The sequence below is a fragment of the Rutilus rutilus genome, assembly GCF_951802725.1.
Source record: "Rutilus rutilus genome assembly, chromosome: 9".
In the NCBI taxonomy this organism is placed as follows: domain Eukaryota; kingdom Metazoa; phylum Chordata; class Actinopteri; order Cypriniformes; family Leuciscidae; genus Rutilus; species Rutilus rutilus.
This window is the reverse complement of record NC_140223.1, coordinates 25,435,677-25,452,275: the sequence shown is the minus strand read 5'-3', so window position 1 is coordinate 25,452,275 and position 16,599 is coordinate 25,435,677. Positions and strand designations below refer to the sequence as shown.

At 38.8% G+C, this 16,599-nt stretch overlaps 1 protein-coding gene across 3 annotated transcripts in view; it reads left to right on the top strand.

Annotated features, from left to right (window-relative positions):
* nbeab (neurobeachin b) overlaps positions 1 to 16,599 on the top strand; it is a 284,815-nt gene that overhangs the window by 262,318 nt on the left and 5,898 nt on the right. For all 3 annotated transcript variants that reach the window (XM_084419403.1, XM_084419404.1, XM_084419405.1), the window contains 5 exons: positions 5,469 to 5,558; positions 7,880 to 8,072; positions 9,482 to 9,553; positions 10,579 to 10,734; positions 11,629 to 11,799. In XM_084419403.1, the coding sequence (XP_084275529.1) occupies positions 5,469 to 5,558; positions 7,880 to 8,072; positions 9,482 to 9,553; positions 10,579 to 10,734; positions 11,629 to 11,799 (682 nt within the window). The remainder of the gene's footprint in view (positions 1 to 5,468; positions 5,559 to 7,879; positions 8,073 to 9,481; positions 9,554 to 10,578; positions 10,735 to 11,628; positions 11,800 to 16,599) is intronic.

Sequence of the window (16,599 nt, the reverse complement as noted above, 5' to 3'; positions counted from 1 at the left end):
AGACACTTAAACGCTGAGGAAAGCTGACCTCAACTTGACTTCTTAAATGCATGAAGGAATTCATTTATTTTTGCTCTATTTTTCCAAGTGGTTAACCAATGCCCCTCAACCTAAAACCATTAAAGGAATAACCTCATGGACAAAATATATTGACCTCAAGTACGCTAAATTCACTAGCGTTTCTGAGCGTTTCTGAGTTGTGAGAGAGAGGGAAGACGGCTCATGGTATCTCGCTCAGAAATGTGACCGTCACCTTCAGGCTATTGATTCATTCCCCACTGACAGGTGCATCCACAGCTCTGACATTAAGCACTGCAATTACGGCCTTAAAATGTCAAACTCTGGAGTTAAGGGTCATAACTCGTTCCAGAGTCAAATCAAAATGGCAGCGGTTGATGATGGAGTCACAGGGCTAGAGATGGCAGGGTTGTGTCACTGGAAAAACAGCGTTTACGGATGAAGAACATGCCAGCAATCTTTTGATACAGATTTTTATTGCTTGTGAATTATCCGTCACTAATAAGCATTAAATTATACATTCACAAATGAGTAGAATATGTCAATGGAGTGTCTCTTTAAGAAATAGTGCATTTGATCCTTTCACAGTCGTCTGTGTTTGAAAAAATTGATATAAACACCCTACTTTTAAGTCTACATTGATTTGTTTTAATTGGATACCAAATGATACATTAAGATGTCCAAACTTTTTTAAGCAAATGATTTGGCAACATGGTTGAATACATTTGTGGTGAAAGCTTGAATGACATATTAGCATTGGTGTAAACGGCACTTTATTCCACATACACGAATATATAAAAGGCCTGTCTTTTCCATTTAGCTATTTTTTTTTAACCCTATACTTGCCATTACTAAACTCACACCTAAAATGTATATATTTATGCTTCTCTGAGAACCTGAGGTAAACATCAGATTTTGACATACTTGCACATCTAACCTGACACAAAGATGAATCTGTGATTGACATGCCACAGGTTATGATGGATGTTTTATGTCCATCTAAGCATGACGGCTTAAAGCTCAGGGGGAGACAATCACCGCACAGCTTATGCAAGAGGTGTTTCTTATCTGTTGTAAAGAGCAGGGGCTTAAAGTGGATTATCGTAATGAACTGCCAGTTATGAGTTACTGATTTCTGTTTGTGATAAAGTGTGTTTTTATCTCCAGAGCTGAGATGATCAACCGGTTGACATTTTGGGTCAGTTGACAACATTGAGATGATTTAAAGGACGTGTCTCTCACATAACCTTAGCTGGAGCTTTGGCAAGACATAATCTGTCAGAATTGGATGTATAACAAGGTGTTGCTATAAATGCATAATGTTTTTCTGGACTTTACATTCTAGAAGTTAAAGTGTTGAGTAGGGTTGCACCAGCCATTCGTAAGTTCTTACTTCATTTGGAACGTAAAGTCCACACTAGTAACTACTAGCTAGTTTGTAACTCTATTCAGTTGCACCATTTGTTCTTAAGGCAGAACGTAGATCGTAGGTCATAGGTCGTAAACTCTCTGTAAAGTAATGCGTAGTCACATGATATGACGTTTATCCTCAATGATTCAATAGCAGTCTTCAAATATGTGAGCATAAGCTGTGTTTAACCTCAGTTTATCCTTGAGTTGAACTTCTTTTGCCTCACGTAACAAACGATAAATCATTAAGTGGTTTAGTAAGATTTAGTCATTTTTCAATTTCAAATACTTTTCTTCTCTTGAATTTTTATATTTGTAAAAAAGAAATCACGGTTTTCACAAAAAAAAATGAAGCAGCAGAGCACAAAATCAGCATATTAGAAGGATCATGTGACACTGAAGACTGGAAAAATTCAGCTTTGCCATCACAGGGAAAAAATATATTAAAATATAATAAATGAGAAAATTGTAATAATATTTCACAATGTTACTGTTATTTTGAATCAATAAATGCAGCATTGATGAACATAATAGACTTCTTTTTATATATATTTCGTTTTGATATGAAGTATATTGACCATTTATATTCATATTTCTGGACTTCTAGAATGATTTTTTCCCTCTCGTTCTTTCCTTCACTGTTGGATGGCAGAAATATAGTGATACTTTCCACATGGCTGCCTGTTTCTCTCAGATCTTCAGATCAGATTACATTATTTGAGCAGACATTTTGACCCCTGTTCCTGAGTCTAACCTAAAATAGCTATAATGTGAGCGCATTATTATTTGACAGACAGCATCGTAAAAACAGCACAGACTGATGTTTAATTGTTGCCAAATGTGATTGCTGTGAGTCGTGAGAGGTCTGCTTGTGTCACATTTTGCCAACATGGTCAGGCTTAGATAAGATCGTTTACGTGTGATGAACTATATATTTCAGTGAGAACTAGTTTACTGTTTCTCACGTTTCAGCTGCACTAATGATTATAATTCTGTGGGTTTGTTTCGCTGCTGCCAAAGTGCTTTGAAGTCGACGTGAAACACAATTTGCACACCATTCTAATCATGTAAGTGAAATGGGGTATTCGTTGAGAGAATTTAGACTGTGAGTCCGTTTAGATTTTGTGCTGACTTTGAAGTGAAATGCTTTGGAAAACCAACTATTTTAAAAGAAACTCTGAAAGTGAAAGGCATATGATGTCGCACGTTTCTCCAAACTGCAATTTAGAATGTAGTGAGATTAGAATTCAGATTGGTTCCGATTCTAAGCGTGTAGGTCATGTGACATGTTTAACATGCTGATCTGGACGGCGCGGGGACGTTTGATCTGACGTGAGAATCCAGGCTTCAGAGCACTGAGGGAGAGCTGTTCTGTTAGACTGTGGGAGGCGCTCCACGCGGGAAGGAAAGATTGATGGGATCAGAGCCTCAGAACAGCCGAGGGGAGCTTGTAGGTGTCTGTCAATGCTAGCGTGCACAGTGGCACACTCCTGGGCTCCACACACATACACAAACAACCGCAAACGTACACTCTATCAATAACCAACACACTCACAGCGACATGCGTCTGTCAGCGTTACATAACATGAGGGATGTGTGAGGACTGAAAAATGAGTGGCTTTCTTCAATTGTTTTGACCCTTCATCTGAGTTGTGGCTCAAATCACATAACAGGCAAAAAGAAACCTAAATCTTTATGCGTAATTGTAACACGATAAGTAAACTTTAAACATAGTGACTTGGCAACAAGCTTGGTTAAAATGGTTTTAGATGGACTGTTGCCCAAAATTACGGTAGCGTTCAAAAGTTTGGGGTCAGTAAGGCTGCATTTGATAAAAAAATACAGTAAAACAATAATAGTTGCTATTCTGTATTTGTATATCTGTTTTCTATTTTAACTTATTTTAAAATGTAATTTCTTTCCTTTCTCCAGTCACATGATCCGGTGTCACATGATCATTCTATTATGATTCTATCTATCATTAGCTGACCAAGAACATGTCTTATTATTATCAGTGTTGACTGCTTAATACACTTTTTTTTTTTTTTTTCAGAATTCTTTGTTGAGTAGAAAGTTCAAAAGAACAGTATTTATTTGAAATATAATTGTTTGTGACATTATTATTTTGATCAATTTAATGCATCCTTGAACGATAGTGTATTTCATGTCAATTGCCCCATTATGAATTTAAGAGTTTTGTGTGAAATTACTAGTCAACTATGATAATTTTGACATGACTTGAACAGCAAATCTTTGTTCAGAAATTTCTAATTCAAAATTTTTAATTCAAAATTCAGTTTTTTTTTTTTTTTTTTGCATGCAGGAATTGAAAATGAACATTCACAGATTTGTCAGTGAATAGAGGTTATTGTACAATAACTGCATTTTCTATAGTATTTGAGTGTACAGTACTGTGCGAAACTCTTAGGCATGTTAATATCCCCCACCCCCCATCCCCCCAAGGAAATGTTTTTAAGTCAGTTATTTATATATTTTGCTGTAGTGTGTCAGTAGGAAATATCAGTTTACATTTCCAAACATTCTTTTTGCCATTAATTGTAATAATCCAGTGAGATTTGTGTATGCACAAGGAGTCTGACAGCAGCCGGTATGATCTGATCTCACCATCATCGAGTCCGTCTGTGATTACATGAAGAAACAGAAGAAACTGAGACAGACTAAATCCAGAAGAACTGCGGGAACGTCTCCAAGATGCTTGAAGAAACCTTCCTGCAAAGCTACCTGAAAAACTATGCGCAAGTGTACCTGGACAAAAGCCGTTTTAAACGCAAAGGGTTGCTACACCATGTATTGATTTGAATTAGTTAATAGAAGTTAAATCATAAATAAATTCAATTTGTGATTTTATTTTTGAAAGCATTCTCACTTTACAGCATTTTAACACAAGTGCCAGTACTTTTCACAGTACTGTAGCTTTGCAGGAAGGTTTCTTCAAGCATCTTGGAGACGTTCCCGCAGTTCTTCTGGATTTAGTCTGTCTCAGTTTCTTCTGTTTCTTCATGTAATCACAGACGGACTCGATGATGGTGAGATCAGATCATACCGGCTGCTGTCAGACTCCTTGTGCATACAGAAATCTCACTGGATTATTACAATTAATGGCAAAAAGAATGTTTGGAAATGTAAACTGATATTTCCTACTGACACACTACAGCAAAATATATAAATAACTGACTTAAAAACATTTCTTTGGGGGGGACGGGGGGTGGGGGATATTAACATGCCTAAGACTTTTGCACAGTACTGTATATAATTATTTCTATATAGTATATGAGTATATAGAACTTCTACTCTCATTTTTGTACAACTTTAGCTTAGTCTTGAAACTTGATATTGTGGCATTATGAGGTTGTTTCTGAGTTGCTTCTGATATTCTTCGTTTGTAAGTTGCCTTGGATAAAATGTCCAAATATAAATGACATCATAATGATTTATATAGTATTTATCTGACTCTAGTATTATCCTTTTTGTGGTGTCTTTGTGATCTTTAATGTACCGTTAGTATTAATATTATTATTAATAATGCTGTTCCTATTTTATATAATATTGTGTGTGTGTGTGTGTGTGCTCTTTCTGCCCTTTGTCTCCGGCACAATAACATCTGAGAGGGAGGGTTCTGCCGCAGTCCTGGCTGTGCGTCAGTCCAGGTTAACGTCTGCTCACGAAGGGTGGGTGAGGGGGGTGTACGTGGACCCTGCTCCTGGAAATGGGAACGGTTAACTGAAGCATGTTAATAAGGAAAGGCTTGTCTCTTCCATACTAACACTTGGATGACTCTGCAGGCTTTGAAGGGGGCAGGGGTGGGGGTAGTTTTGGGTTTTGGAACTCACCCACTCATAGTCACCAACCCCCTCCCCCCTACAAGGCTGGGGGGGGATTTGCTTGCATTGTCAAGTAACGCATTGACCCATCACTTTGATGCGTATCGATACTGACAGCCTGCTCTCTCTCTCTCTCTCTCTCTCCTCCCTCTCTCCATCTATCTTTTCCTCTGTATCTTTCTGTCTCTTTTGCTGCAGGCCACCGAGGCTCAGATCCAAAGTGTTGGACAGACGCCATCTCAGTTGCTCATCGAGCCACATCCTCCCCGTAGCTCCGCCATGCACCTGGTGAGAACAGCGTGTGTGTGTGTGTGTGTAATAAAATCAGTGTGTGCGTGTTTGTTGTGTTTTTTTTTTTTCTGCCAGGCAGTAGGGAAGTTATTATTTGGAACAAGGGCAGCGACGCCTGACCTTCGGACCGCTCCCCAACACCCAACACAGCAGTCTCACTTCCATATGCCCACAACTTCTGCAGTCATGGTTCAGAACAATCTGCTGTTGTGTGATCAGTCACTAAATATTGTGACAAAACTAGTTTAACTACATTTAAAATGTATTCATTTGACTGCATGTTTTCAATATAATGTATTTTCCCAGTAAAATAATCTACTTTTTCAAAACATGACAAAATAAATGACAAAACACTTAGGGCCAGATTTACTAACAGCTTGCTCCAGCGCAAACTACTGTCATGTTTTACTAAAAAATTAGCGCTGAAAAGGTGTTGACAGGGTTATTTTTGCGGCTGACGTTATTGCATATGCATTTGTCGGACTTTCCCTTTCAAACGGAACATTTATGAGAGGAGAGTATTGAAATGAATCACGCAAGGTGATTTACTAAGGTTTGCGCTAGTCGATTTACTGGTATTCGCGCCATTATTTAAAGACCAAAAAAAGCATGTCTTAAACCAGACGCTTATTTGCGCTGCTCTTGGTAGATTGTGTTGGTCATAATGAAAATGATCCGGCTGTGTCTGTGTTCTTTAATTTGCGTGTCGTCAATAGATCATGCACAGAACTTTCCACTCCCGTTAGCGTGGGAGGGCCGATTTATTCTAGGGAAATGGTTCATTTGGTTGGTTCATGAATCCATAATGGAACCATTAGAAGTCACATATTCCCTCCATTACAAGCTACTGTTTTCTACTTGTTCAAAATATGGTTCATTGTAGTAGATTTATAATACATTATAAATTATATTATAAAATTAAATCATTTGAATAAAATGTACACACACACACACCATTGTTAATATTATTATTAACAGTCCTATTCCTATTTTCTATAATATTGTGTGCATGTGTGTGTGTGTGTGTGTGTGTAGGCAGTTACTTCATAAAACTTTATTAGCTTGTAATTTAGCTCGCTACTTTTTCTAAATAGTAGCTTCACTGTAGTTTGGGTTCAGTAGCTTCCTCAACACTGATGATTTTATTAACATGTCCAGCTGATGATAATACACTGTCAAATGACAGCTATTGTGTCTCGATATTTAATCAGCTACCGCAGGAGTGGTGTTTCAGTGGTGCCAGAGCATTTCTGTCAATCTCCTCTTTGAAACTGTAGGCTTTAACCAATTTGGAGTTTGGACCTTACTTGCGCCGAAGTCAAGTGCTGCTACTTCCACGTCCCTAACACAAATACATGTCAGAAAGAGCTGGCATACTTCCAGGAGCACACAACTCCATCACAGAGGCTCAGAAGATAGTTGTGTCGGGAGAACAGTGCTCCCTACTGGCCTTTTGAGTCCTCGCACCTGAATACTCCTTCTTATCTCAATCAAGCATCCGTCATAACAATCACACTGAAGTTTACAAAGTGAATGTTGTAATGCTGTCAATACTAAATGTATTATTAGTGCTTGTTTATATTCCAAAATAAATGTGTGCAGCCTAATGCTTTAAGTATTAATCGTCAAATGAGTTTGAGTAAAACCCACAAATTCCCCCAGATAGCACGTTTACATCACTGTGACGTCTATTTAAAGTGTGTGTGTGTGTGTGTGTGTGTGTGTGTGTGTGTGTGTGTGTGTTTTATCCAGGCTATATTATTTTATTATACATTTTACTGTTGTATATTTTGATTTTAAAGAAATTCATCATTTTATTCAGCAAAGATTCATTAAATTGGCTGTAAACGCTTTTACATTGTTACAAAATTATTTTATTTAAAACAAAGGCTGTTCTTTTGAACTTTCCATTCATCAAAAAATTTTCAAATAATGTATCAATTTCTACAAAAATATTAAGCAGCTCAACTGTTTTCAACATTGATAATAATAAATGTTTCTTGAGCATCAAATCATCAGTTACATTTTATACTATAGTAAAATAGAAAATCATTATTTTAATTCTAAAAAAAGTCACATTGTTACTATTTTTACTGTATTATAATCAAATAAATAAATAAATAAATACAAAAATGTATTCCTTTAAAGGCCCCTTCTCCATGACTCTCCTCCTAAACTACCACAGTCTTTCCTCTGTTCCAACTCTTTTTTTTTTTTTTTTTACCACTTTCCTCTCCGCTAACAACCTCTCCTCATCTATCTCTCCCTTCCCTCCCTCTTTTCCATCCTTCTCTTCCTTTGCTTTCTCTGTTCAACAGTGTTTCCTTCCGCAGAGTCCGCTCATGTTTAAGGATCAGATGCAGCAGGATGTCATCATGGTGCTGAAGTTTCCCTCCAACTCTCCCGTCACTCATGTGGCCGCCAACACGCTGCCCCACCTGACCCTCCCCGCCGTCGTCACCATCACCTGCAGCCGGCTCTTCGCCGTCAACCGCTGGCACAACACAGTGGGTGAGTGCCAATCTGTGTGCATACTACAGTATATGCTAACTAACCAGCTAATTTCTTAATTTCTCCTAAAACATTTCTCCTCACACCCAAACAAAAACCCAGATTAACTCCACATGTTACCACTTGGCCATGTGTGAACAACATTATCCAACTAGCCGTTCCCCCGGAGCCCCCCTCACCTGCAGGTCAGAGGTCGGGCGCTGTGGCGACTGGCTAAATTAGCCTATCACGGCCTCTCCTTTCGCCTCACACCTCCCCAGCTGTCACGGCAACACATAGTGATGTCAGGACCAAATGTGGCAACCTCGCTCTCTCACACTACTAATGGCTGCAGCTGCAGGACCAGCCCTCTCCGGACGCACGTGTGTGTGTGTGTGTGTGTGGGTCCCCCGAAATAATAAGGCCACCACGTTGAGCTCAAAATGGCGATCACTGCCTTGTAGGCCTGCCTCAGGGGTGCTATAGCTCTGGCCTGTCTGACACAGGACAGGGGGAGAAATCAATAAGCACCATGGAGATCTGGCTGGTGGGTCTTCATAAGGCCCCAATGTCAAATGGGACGGGTCAGGGAGTGGAGTTGATTGTGACACCAGGACAGGTGTTTCCGTGAGGACATTTGTAAGGGTGCGCTGTAAAAAAGTTTTTCTTTTGTCTTGTTTTGCAGTACAAATTGCAGTTAAACACTCTTAAATCAAGATACAATTACTTGAGAATCAAAATGACGAAATGAAGATGTTTTCAGATTTATAAAAAAAAAAAAATCTAAATAAGAATGTATGCTTAATACAAGAAAAAAATGCCTCGGAGTGGGGTAAGAAAAATAAATACATTTTCCCTTTTTGATATAAAAAACAAAACAAGACAAAGTAATTTTGCTTCTCAAGTAAATGTATCTTGGTTTAAGAATGTTTAGATATTTGTACTGGAGAACAAGACAAAATTATTGAGGAAGAACTTTTTTTGGTAAACCCTACATTATGGGGACAAAATGTCCCCACAAAATGGCAATATCTGAAATTCTTGTCTTTGTGGGGCCTTTTTTGTGGTCCCTTTTTTTGTGGTCCCCATGAGGAAAACAGCTTATAAATCAAACTAAGTGATGTATTTTTGAACTTTTTGTTTATTGGTAGGGTTAGTGTAGGGATAGAAGATACAGATTTTACAGTATAAAAATCTTTATGTCTATGGAAAGTCCCCATAAAACATGAAACCCAACTGTGTGTGTGTGTGTGTGTGTGTGTGTGTGTGTGTGTGTGTGTGTGTGTGTGTGTGTGTGTGTGTGTGTGTGTGTGTGTGTGTGTGTGTGTGTGTGTGTGTGTGTGTGTGTGTGTTTGAAAATAATGGTGAAGGTACTGAACAATGTGTTTTTTTTACTTCTTTTTTTTACTGTCTCTGTGTGTGTGAGACAGGTCTTCGAGGAGCTCCAGGATATTCACTAGAGCAGGCCCATCATCTCCCCATTGAGATGGACTCGCTGATTGGTGGGTTTGACTGGTTTTGTTGTTGTTGTTGTTAAATACTTTATTCGGTCCCAACCTTAACTAAATTAAGAGATCAGTTCAAACAGTAGGTTTGAGGTTCAGGTTCCCTGAAAAGTGGCCTTGTGGTGCCTTAAAAACATTGCTCTATTTTGATGAGTATCCCACCTAAATCAACACAGCAACACTGATTCAACCATACCATGAGATTGGGGTGGGACTCTCTGTTTCTCCAACCAATAGCAGATGTGGAGAGTGTTTGGAAGACTTGTTAGAAAACTGTCATTTTGCAACATGTTTGTTATATAGTGTCTGCTACCGAAAGCTTAGGCAGCTGACTCTTTGTCTCGCTGTCCTATCAGGCAATGACTTTATAGGCAGCGTTTGCGCACAAAGGCACATTATGAAACTGATTTCGGACAGACTTTTGAGGCAACGCAACTGTTTAATGATCCACAGCAGAATAGAGAGAACTAGAGAAAACGTACACTTACACCCAAACTGACCACCAACCGCAACTTTCAGATGCCATTTTTATATTTTTAGCTCAACTGTCACAAAATGGAAAGCACAGGATTGTGGGATAAGTGACAATAAAGATATTTGAATGTTAAACATGATTTCTATTTAAAATGAATAATATACTTTTTAACTTTAAATTCATCAAAGAATCCTAAAAAAAAGATTGCAATGAATCACTGGAGTAATGGCTGCTGAAAATTCAGTTTTGTCATCACATGAATAAATTACATTTTAAAATATAAAACAGTTATTTTAAATCCTAATAATATTTCACAATATTACAGAATTTTTAAAGAATTTTTACAGAATTATTGATCAAGTAAATGCAGCCTGGGTGACATAAGATACTTTTTTCAAAAACATTAAAAACATTGTACCGACCCCAAATTCTGAAACAGAAGTGTGTATTGAATCTCTTGAAGATTGTAATAAACTAGACTTTTATTATGCAGGTCATTTTTTTTTTTAATCAAATGATTTCAAAACTCTGTAAACGTCTATTCCAGCGAACAACTCGGGCACAAACAAGCGACAAATCACTGACCTGGTTGACCAGAGCATTCAGATCAACACTCAGTGTTTTGTGGTGACGGCAGACAACCGCTACATCCTGGTGTGTGGTTTCTGGGACAAGAGTTTCCGCGTTTACTCGTCAGACACAGGTAAGAGACACTCATTGGACTTTAAGGTAATAGTTCACCCAAAATGTAACTTTTTTTCATCATTTACTAAAAGTATAAAAGTATCCTGAAAGTAGTCCGTAGTTTGTACCGTATGTTATACTTCTGAAGCCATACGATGGCTTTGTGTGAAATTTAAGTCGTTATTTACTGTTTATCTTCCCCTTCAGTAGCCTGTTAATTCTCTTCAAACGGATCGGGTCAATGAGTTGAACTCTGATTTGTGAATGAATCATTTTGTAGATCAGTTATGTGAACTGAATCAACTGATTCATTAAAAAGATCAGAAAATAATAAGTTGTTTACACATACAAAGTTCTGTCATGAAACTCTAGATGGCGCAGGCTGATAGGTCCTTAACTCAATCTTCTTGCGATCACATCATTCTCTATAGGGCACAGCTGATTGGTTCCTGATGTGTCAGTAGCCAATGAGCTCGCTGCTCAACCTTCAAATACTTAGTCAGCATTTTCTATAGCAGTGCAGCGCTTTCAGAAACCCTCCTCCTTCCCCAGCTCCACCTGTATAGATCTGCTATGGGTAATTCATGTGTGTTATATTGTACAGCAGCAGCATGTCTTACTTGCTCACAGCAGCAGCAGAGTAGCAGATCTATTCCTCCAACACCAAACATATGAACATTACCATGCCATACACCAGAATTGTCATGACAAAAAAAAAAATCTCTCTAGAACTCTCATGAAATGTTATTAGAAGACTCTCATAGTGCAATTCTGTGATACGTCTATGGTTCTTCTTTGTAATTTTCCATCCCCTGTCTTCATTCACTTTCATTACATTGAAATGAGTGGACAATATGTGTAATGGTCTGACCAACATATTTGTGCTCTGAATTGTCCGTGTGTTTGTTTGCAGGCAAGCTCACCCAGATAGTGTTCGGTCACTGGGACGTGGTCACATGTCTGGCACGCTCCGAGTCTTACATCGGAGGCGACTGCTACATTGTGTCGGGATCCAGAGACGCCACTCTGCTACTCTGGTACTGGAGTGGGCGGCACCATATCATAGGAGACAACCCTAACAACAGTGAGTAACAACTGAACCTAAGCACAATTACATCAATATTAAGCAATACTACATTATACAATCATCCAACAAGAGACTTAATTAATATTAGATGTTACATTAATTATGGAGGAGATTATAAAAGCTCATATTCTGGCCAATATATTAGTATTATTTAGTTCTTTTTTCATTTTTATTTTAATCACTGTAGGAACAAAAGCTATTATTGCATCACTAATGAATGCATTACAGCTCATAATTGTTCCAGGTTTCCTCACTACTGAAACCAGAAAGCTTTTTTTTGTAACGAGGTGCAAACACGTTAACAAGAAAACAAGGCTGCACGTCTGAGCTTGCTTTTGTATGTGTTTTGCAAGAAATCTGTGGACACCATTGGTTTGTATCAAATGTATTGTCTTCTGTTCATGTGTCATGAGCTGTGGTTTAGCAGAGCTTGTTCTCTAATTAACTTCAGTGATGCTCAGACAGTTAATTAAGGATTTCGGCTCGACTGCCTCCAATTAGCGAGGTACAGCCTCGCTCCTGTTTTCAGTGCAGAGGAAACAGAACTCCCATGATATTCACACACAACTGCTCACTGTGTGCCCTCACAAAGGCGACTAATGGTCTGTGTGCTTAAAACTGGTGGGAATTATGAACAAAGAACTATTTATATATTTAATGAGGAATAAACCTAACAATGGTAACTTTATCAAGCCCACGGTACACAACCTGGCGTTATTTCTGAGTAATACTAATGCACACTTCTTGAATGTAATTTTTTTTTAACAGCTTAATAATAACTATTGATATTAATATGAATAATTAATACTATGTCATTATTAATATTTACATTTCGTTACATGTAAAACAAATCTAGTTAAAAATAATGTTTGTAGAGCAGTTATTTTTAAAATGGCATCTAATGGATGAATGTTTTGAGCATGTCCTCCAGGAAATGAACAGTGTGCCCTCTAGTGGTGAATTTCAGAAATTTCATTTTCTTTTTTGATTCTATGCATTTGTAAGCATTCAGTATGTAACAGTGTTGTAGAAAGACCTGAGGCAACTTCCACAGTTACACGAACGTGACTCCATAATCCTCAAGTGATCTATAGTGGAATGCAGAATCATTTTCTAAAAACTGACATTTTTTATGTTCCCTCATTATATATTCCAGACTTATAGCCAGAATTCTTTGAGGTTGTTGAGACGATATCAGTGTAGCATGAAGTAAAGAAAAACAAACCCTCATCAGTGTGTTTTTGTCTCAATGATAAGTTCAGCTGTGCCTCATCAAGCATCTCCACACTGCATTTTTTTCAGTCGGGACAAGAACTTCCATGAATATTCAGCAGATATTCGAGTACCAGCCCCCGCGGCACTCCGACATGGTGTAGAAATTGATTTCACAGTTGCCCGTGAAAGCTGAAGTGTGTCTTAAACGTGCAATGATTAAAATCCCGTCCGGCTCAATCAAGGTCCCGGTGCTTCACGACCCCAGCAGCCGTTCTCCAATTTACACCTCTTAATTGTGTTGCTGTACTGCTGGGGTTTAGCGTGAGGGTATCGAAGGGCCCGGGTGCGGACTGATTAAATCTTTTGTGGTGAAGGTGATCTGGGATCTCCCGAGGGATCCAGTCCTGACACGCGTTCCCACCCAGATCACTGACAGCTGCCAGACGGGCCCCTGTGGAGAACTCGGTGAACACGGGACCGCATTGATCAAGGACTGAGTAACCTTTGATTGTTCGCCAACTTTAAAAAAAACATCTGCATTTGGATCGGTCATTCTATTGATTCCTGGGTTCATTTAACGGTGTTCTGCATGCAAAGTAATGGCATGCATCTTAATTATGTGGAAAGTAATGAACTTAGTGTTAATTAAAAATTGAAAAGATCTCAGGCATTTAATGGGATGAACCTGTAGTCGGGAGTTCTCCTTATTAGTTGTGTTTTAGAAATCCCTCTGCCTGCACATTATGCAATACACCAATTAGAACATACTATGTGGCCACTTAAAGTCAAGATTTTATCATCGGAGAAGAACTTTATAATTTATTAAAGAAATTATCTTAGACTCAAAAATGGTATTGATTTTCTGTCTTCTGAAGAGAATTGTATTTGTTGCTTTTACCATGTAATTGGAATGAATCGTTACTGAGGCTTTCAGGCTTCTTAAAGGACATAAAAGCATCATAAAAGTAGTCCAGAAGTCTTCTGAAGCTTTATGATACATTTATGTGAGGAACAGACCAAAATTTCAGTCTTATTTACTGAAAATCTTGACATTTTAACATTAGCTCCTTGCCACATTCAAGTAAGGATGGCAAAATATTTTGCGTTCCCTCGAGAAACTTTGTATTCGCTTGCAAAACATTTCACGTTCCATCAAGAAACTGCGTTTGCTTGCAAATCGTTTTGCGTTCCATCAAGAAACTTTGTATTCGCCCGCAAAACATTTCACGTTCCATCAAGAAACTGCGTTTGCTTGCAAATCGTTTTGCGTTCCATCAAGAAACGTTGTGTTCGCTCGTAAAACATTTCGCGTTCCATCAAGAAACTGCGTTTGCTTGCAAATCGTTTTGCGTTCCATCAAGAAACTTTGTATTCGCCCGCAAAACATTGCACGTTCCATCAAGAAACTGCGTTTGCTTGCAAATCGTTTTGCGTTCCATCAAGAAACGTTGTGTTCGCTCGTAAAACATTTCGCGTTCCATCAAGAAACTGCGTTTGCTGGCGAAATATTTTGCGTTCCCTCGAGAAACATTGTATTCACTCGCAAACCATTTCACGTTCCATCAAGAAACTTTGTATTCGCTCGCAAAACATTTCACGTTCCATCAAGAAACTGCGTTTGCTTGCAAATCGTTTTGCATTCCATCAAGAAACTTTGTATTCGCTCGCAAAACATTTCACGTTCCATCAAGAAACTGCGTTTGCTTGCAAATCGTTTTGCGTTCCATCAAGAAACTTTGTATTCGCTCGCAAAACATTTCACGTTCCATCAAGAAACTGCGTTTGCTTGCAAATCGTTTTGCGTTCCATCAAGAAACTTTGTATTCGCCCGCAAAACATTTCACGTTCCATCAAGAAACTGCGTTTGCTTGCAAATCGTTTTGCGTTCCATCAAGAAACGTTGTGTTCGCTCGTAAAACATTTCGCGTTCCATCAAGAAACTGCGTTTGCTTGCAAATCGTTTTGCGTTCCATCAAGAAACTTTGTATTCGCCCGCAAAACATTTCACGTTCCATCAAGAAACTGCGTTTGCTTGCAAATCGTTTTGCGTTCCATCAAGAAACGTTGTGTTCGCTCGTAAAACATTTCGCGTTCCATCAAGAAACTGCGTTTGCTGGCGAAATATTTTGCGTTCCCTCGAGAAACGTTGTATTCACTCGCAAACCATTTCACGTTCCATCAAGAAACTTTGTATTCGCTCGCAAAACATTTCACGTTCCATCAAGAAACTGCGTTTGCTTGCAAATCGTTTTGCATTCCATCAAGAAACTTTGTATTCGCTCGCAAAACATTTCACGTTCCATCAAGAAACTGCGTTTGCTTGCAAATCGTTTTGCGTTCCATCAAGAAACTTTGTATTCGCTCGCAAAACATTTCGCGTTCCATCAAGAAACTTTGTATTCGCTCGCAAAACATTTCACGTTCCATCAAGAAACTGCGCTTGCTTGCAAATCGTTTTGCGTTCCATCAAGAAACGTTGTGTTCGCTCGCAAAACATTTCGCGTTCCATCAAGAAACTTTGTATTCGCTCGCAAAACATTTCACGTTCCATCAAGAAACTGCGTTTGCTTGCAAATCGTTTTGCATTCCATCAAGAAACTTTGTATTCGCTCGCAAAACATTTCACGTTCCATCAAGAAACTGCGTTTGCTTGCAAATCGTTTTGCGTTCCATCAAGAAACTTTGTATTCGCTCGCAAAACATTTCACGTTCCATCAAGAAACTGCGCTTGCTTGCAAATCGTTTTGCGTTCCATCAAGAAACGTTGTGTTCGCTCGCAAAACATTTCGCGTTCCATCAAGAAACTGCGTTTGCTGGCGAAATATTTTGCGTTCCCTCGAGAAACGTTGTATTCGCTCGCAAACCATTTCACGTTCCATCAAGAAACTTTGTATTCGCTCGCAAAACATTTCACGTTCCATCAAGAAACTGCGTTTGCTTGCAAATCGTTTTGCGTTCCATCAAGAAACTTTGTATTCGCTCGCAAAACATTTCACGTTCCATCAAGAAACTGCGTTTGCTTGCAAATCGTTTTGCGTTCCATCAAGAAACGTTGTGTTCGCTCGCAAAACATTTCGCGTTCCATCAAGAAACTGCGTTTGCTGGCGAAATATTTTGCGTTCCCTCGAGAAACGTTGTGTTCGCTCGCAAACCATTTCACGTTCCATCAAGAAACTTTGTATTCGCTCGCAAAACATTTCGCGTTCCATCAAGAAACTGCGTTTGCTTGCGAAATATTTTGCGTTCCCCTTAGAAATTTTGCGTTCATTCGCAAAACATTTTGTTCCCTCAAGAAACTTTGCGTTTGCTTGCAAAACGTTTTGCGTTCCCACAAGAAGCTTTGCTTTCGCTCACAAACCCTTTTGCTCAAGAAACTTTGTTCACTTGCAAAACATTTTTGTATTCCCTCGAGAAACTTTGTTCGCGTGCAAAACATTTTGCGTTCCATCAAGAAACTTTGCGTTCGCTCGCAAAACGTTTTGCTTTCTCCTGAGAAACTTTGCGTGCGCTTGCTAAACGGTTTGCGTTCCCCCAAGAAACTTTGCATTCGCCTGCAAAACCTTTTATGCTCTTTGCGAGCAA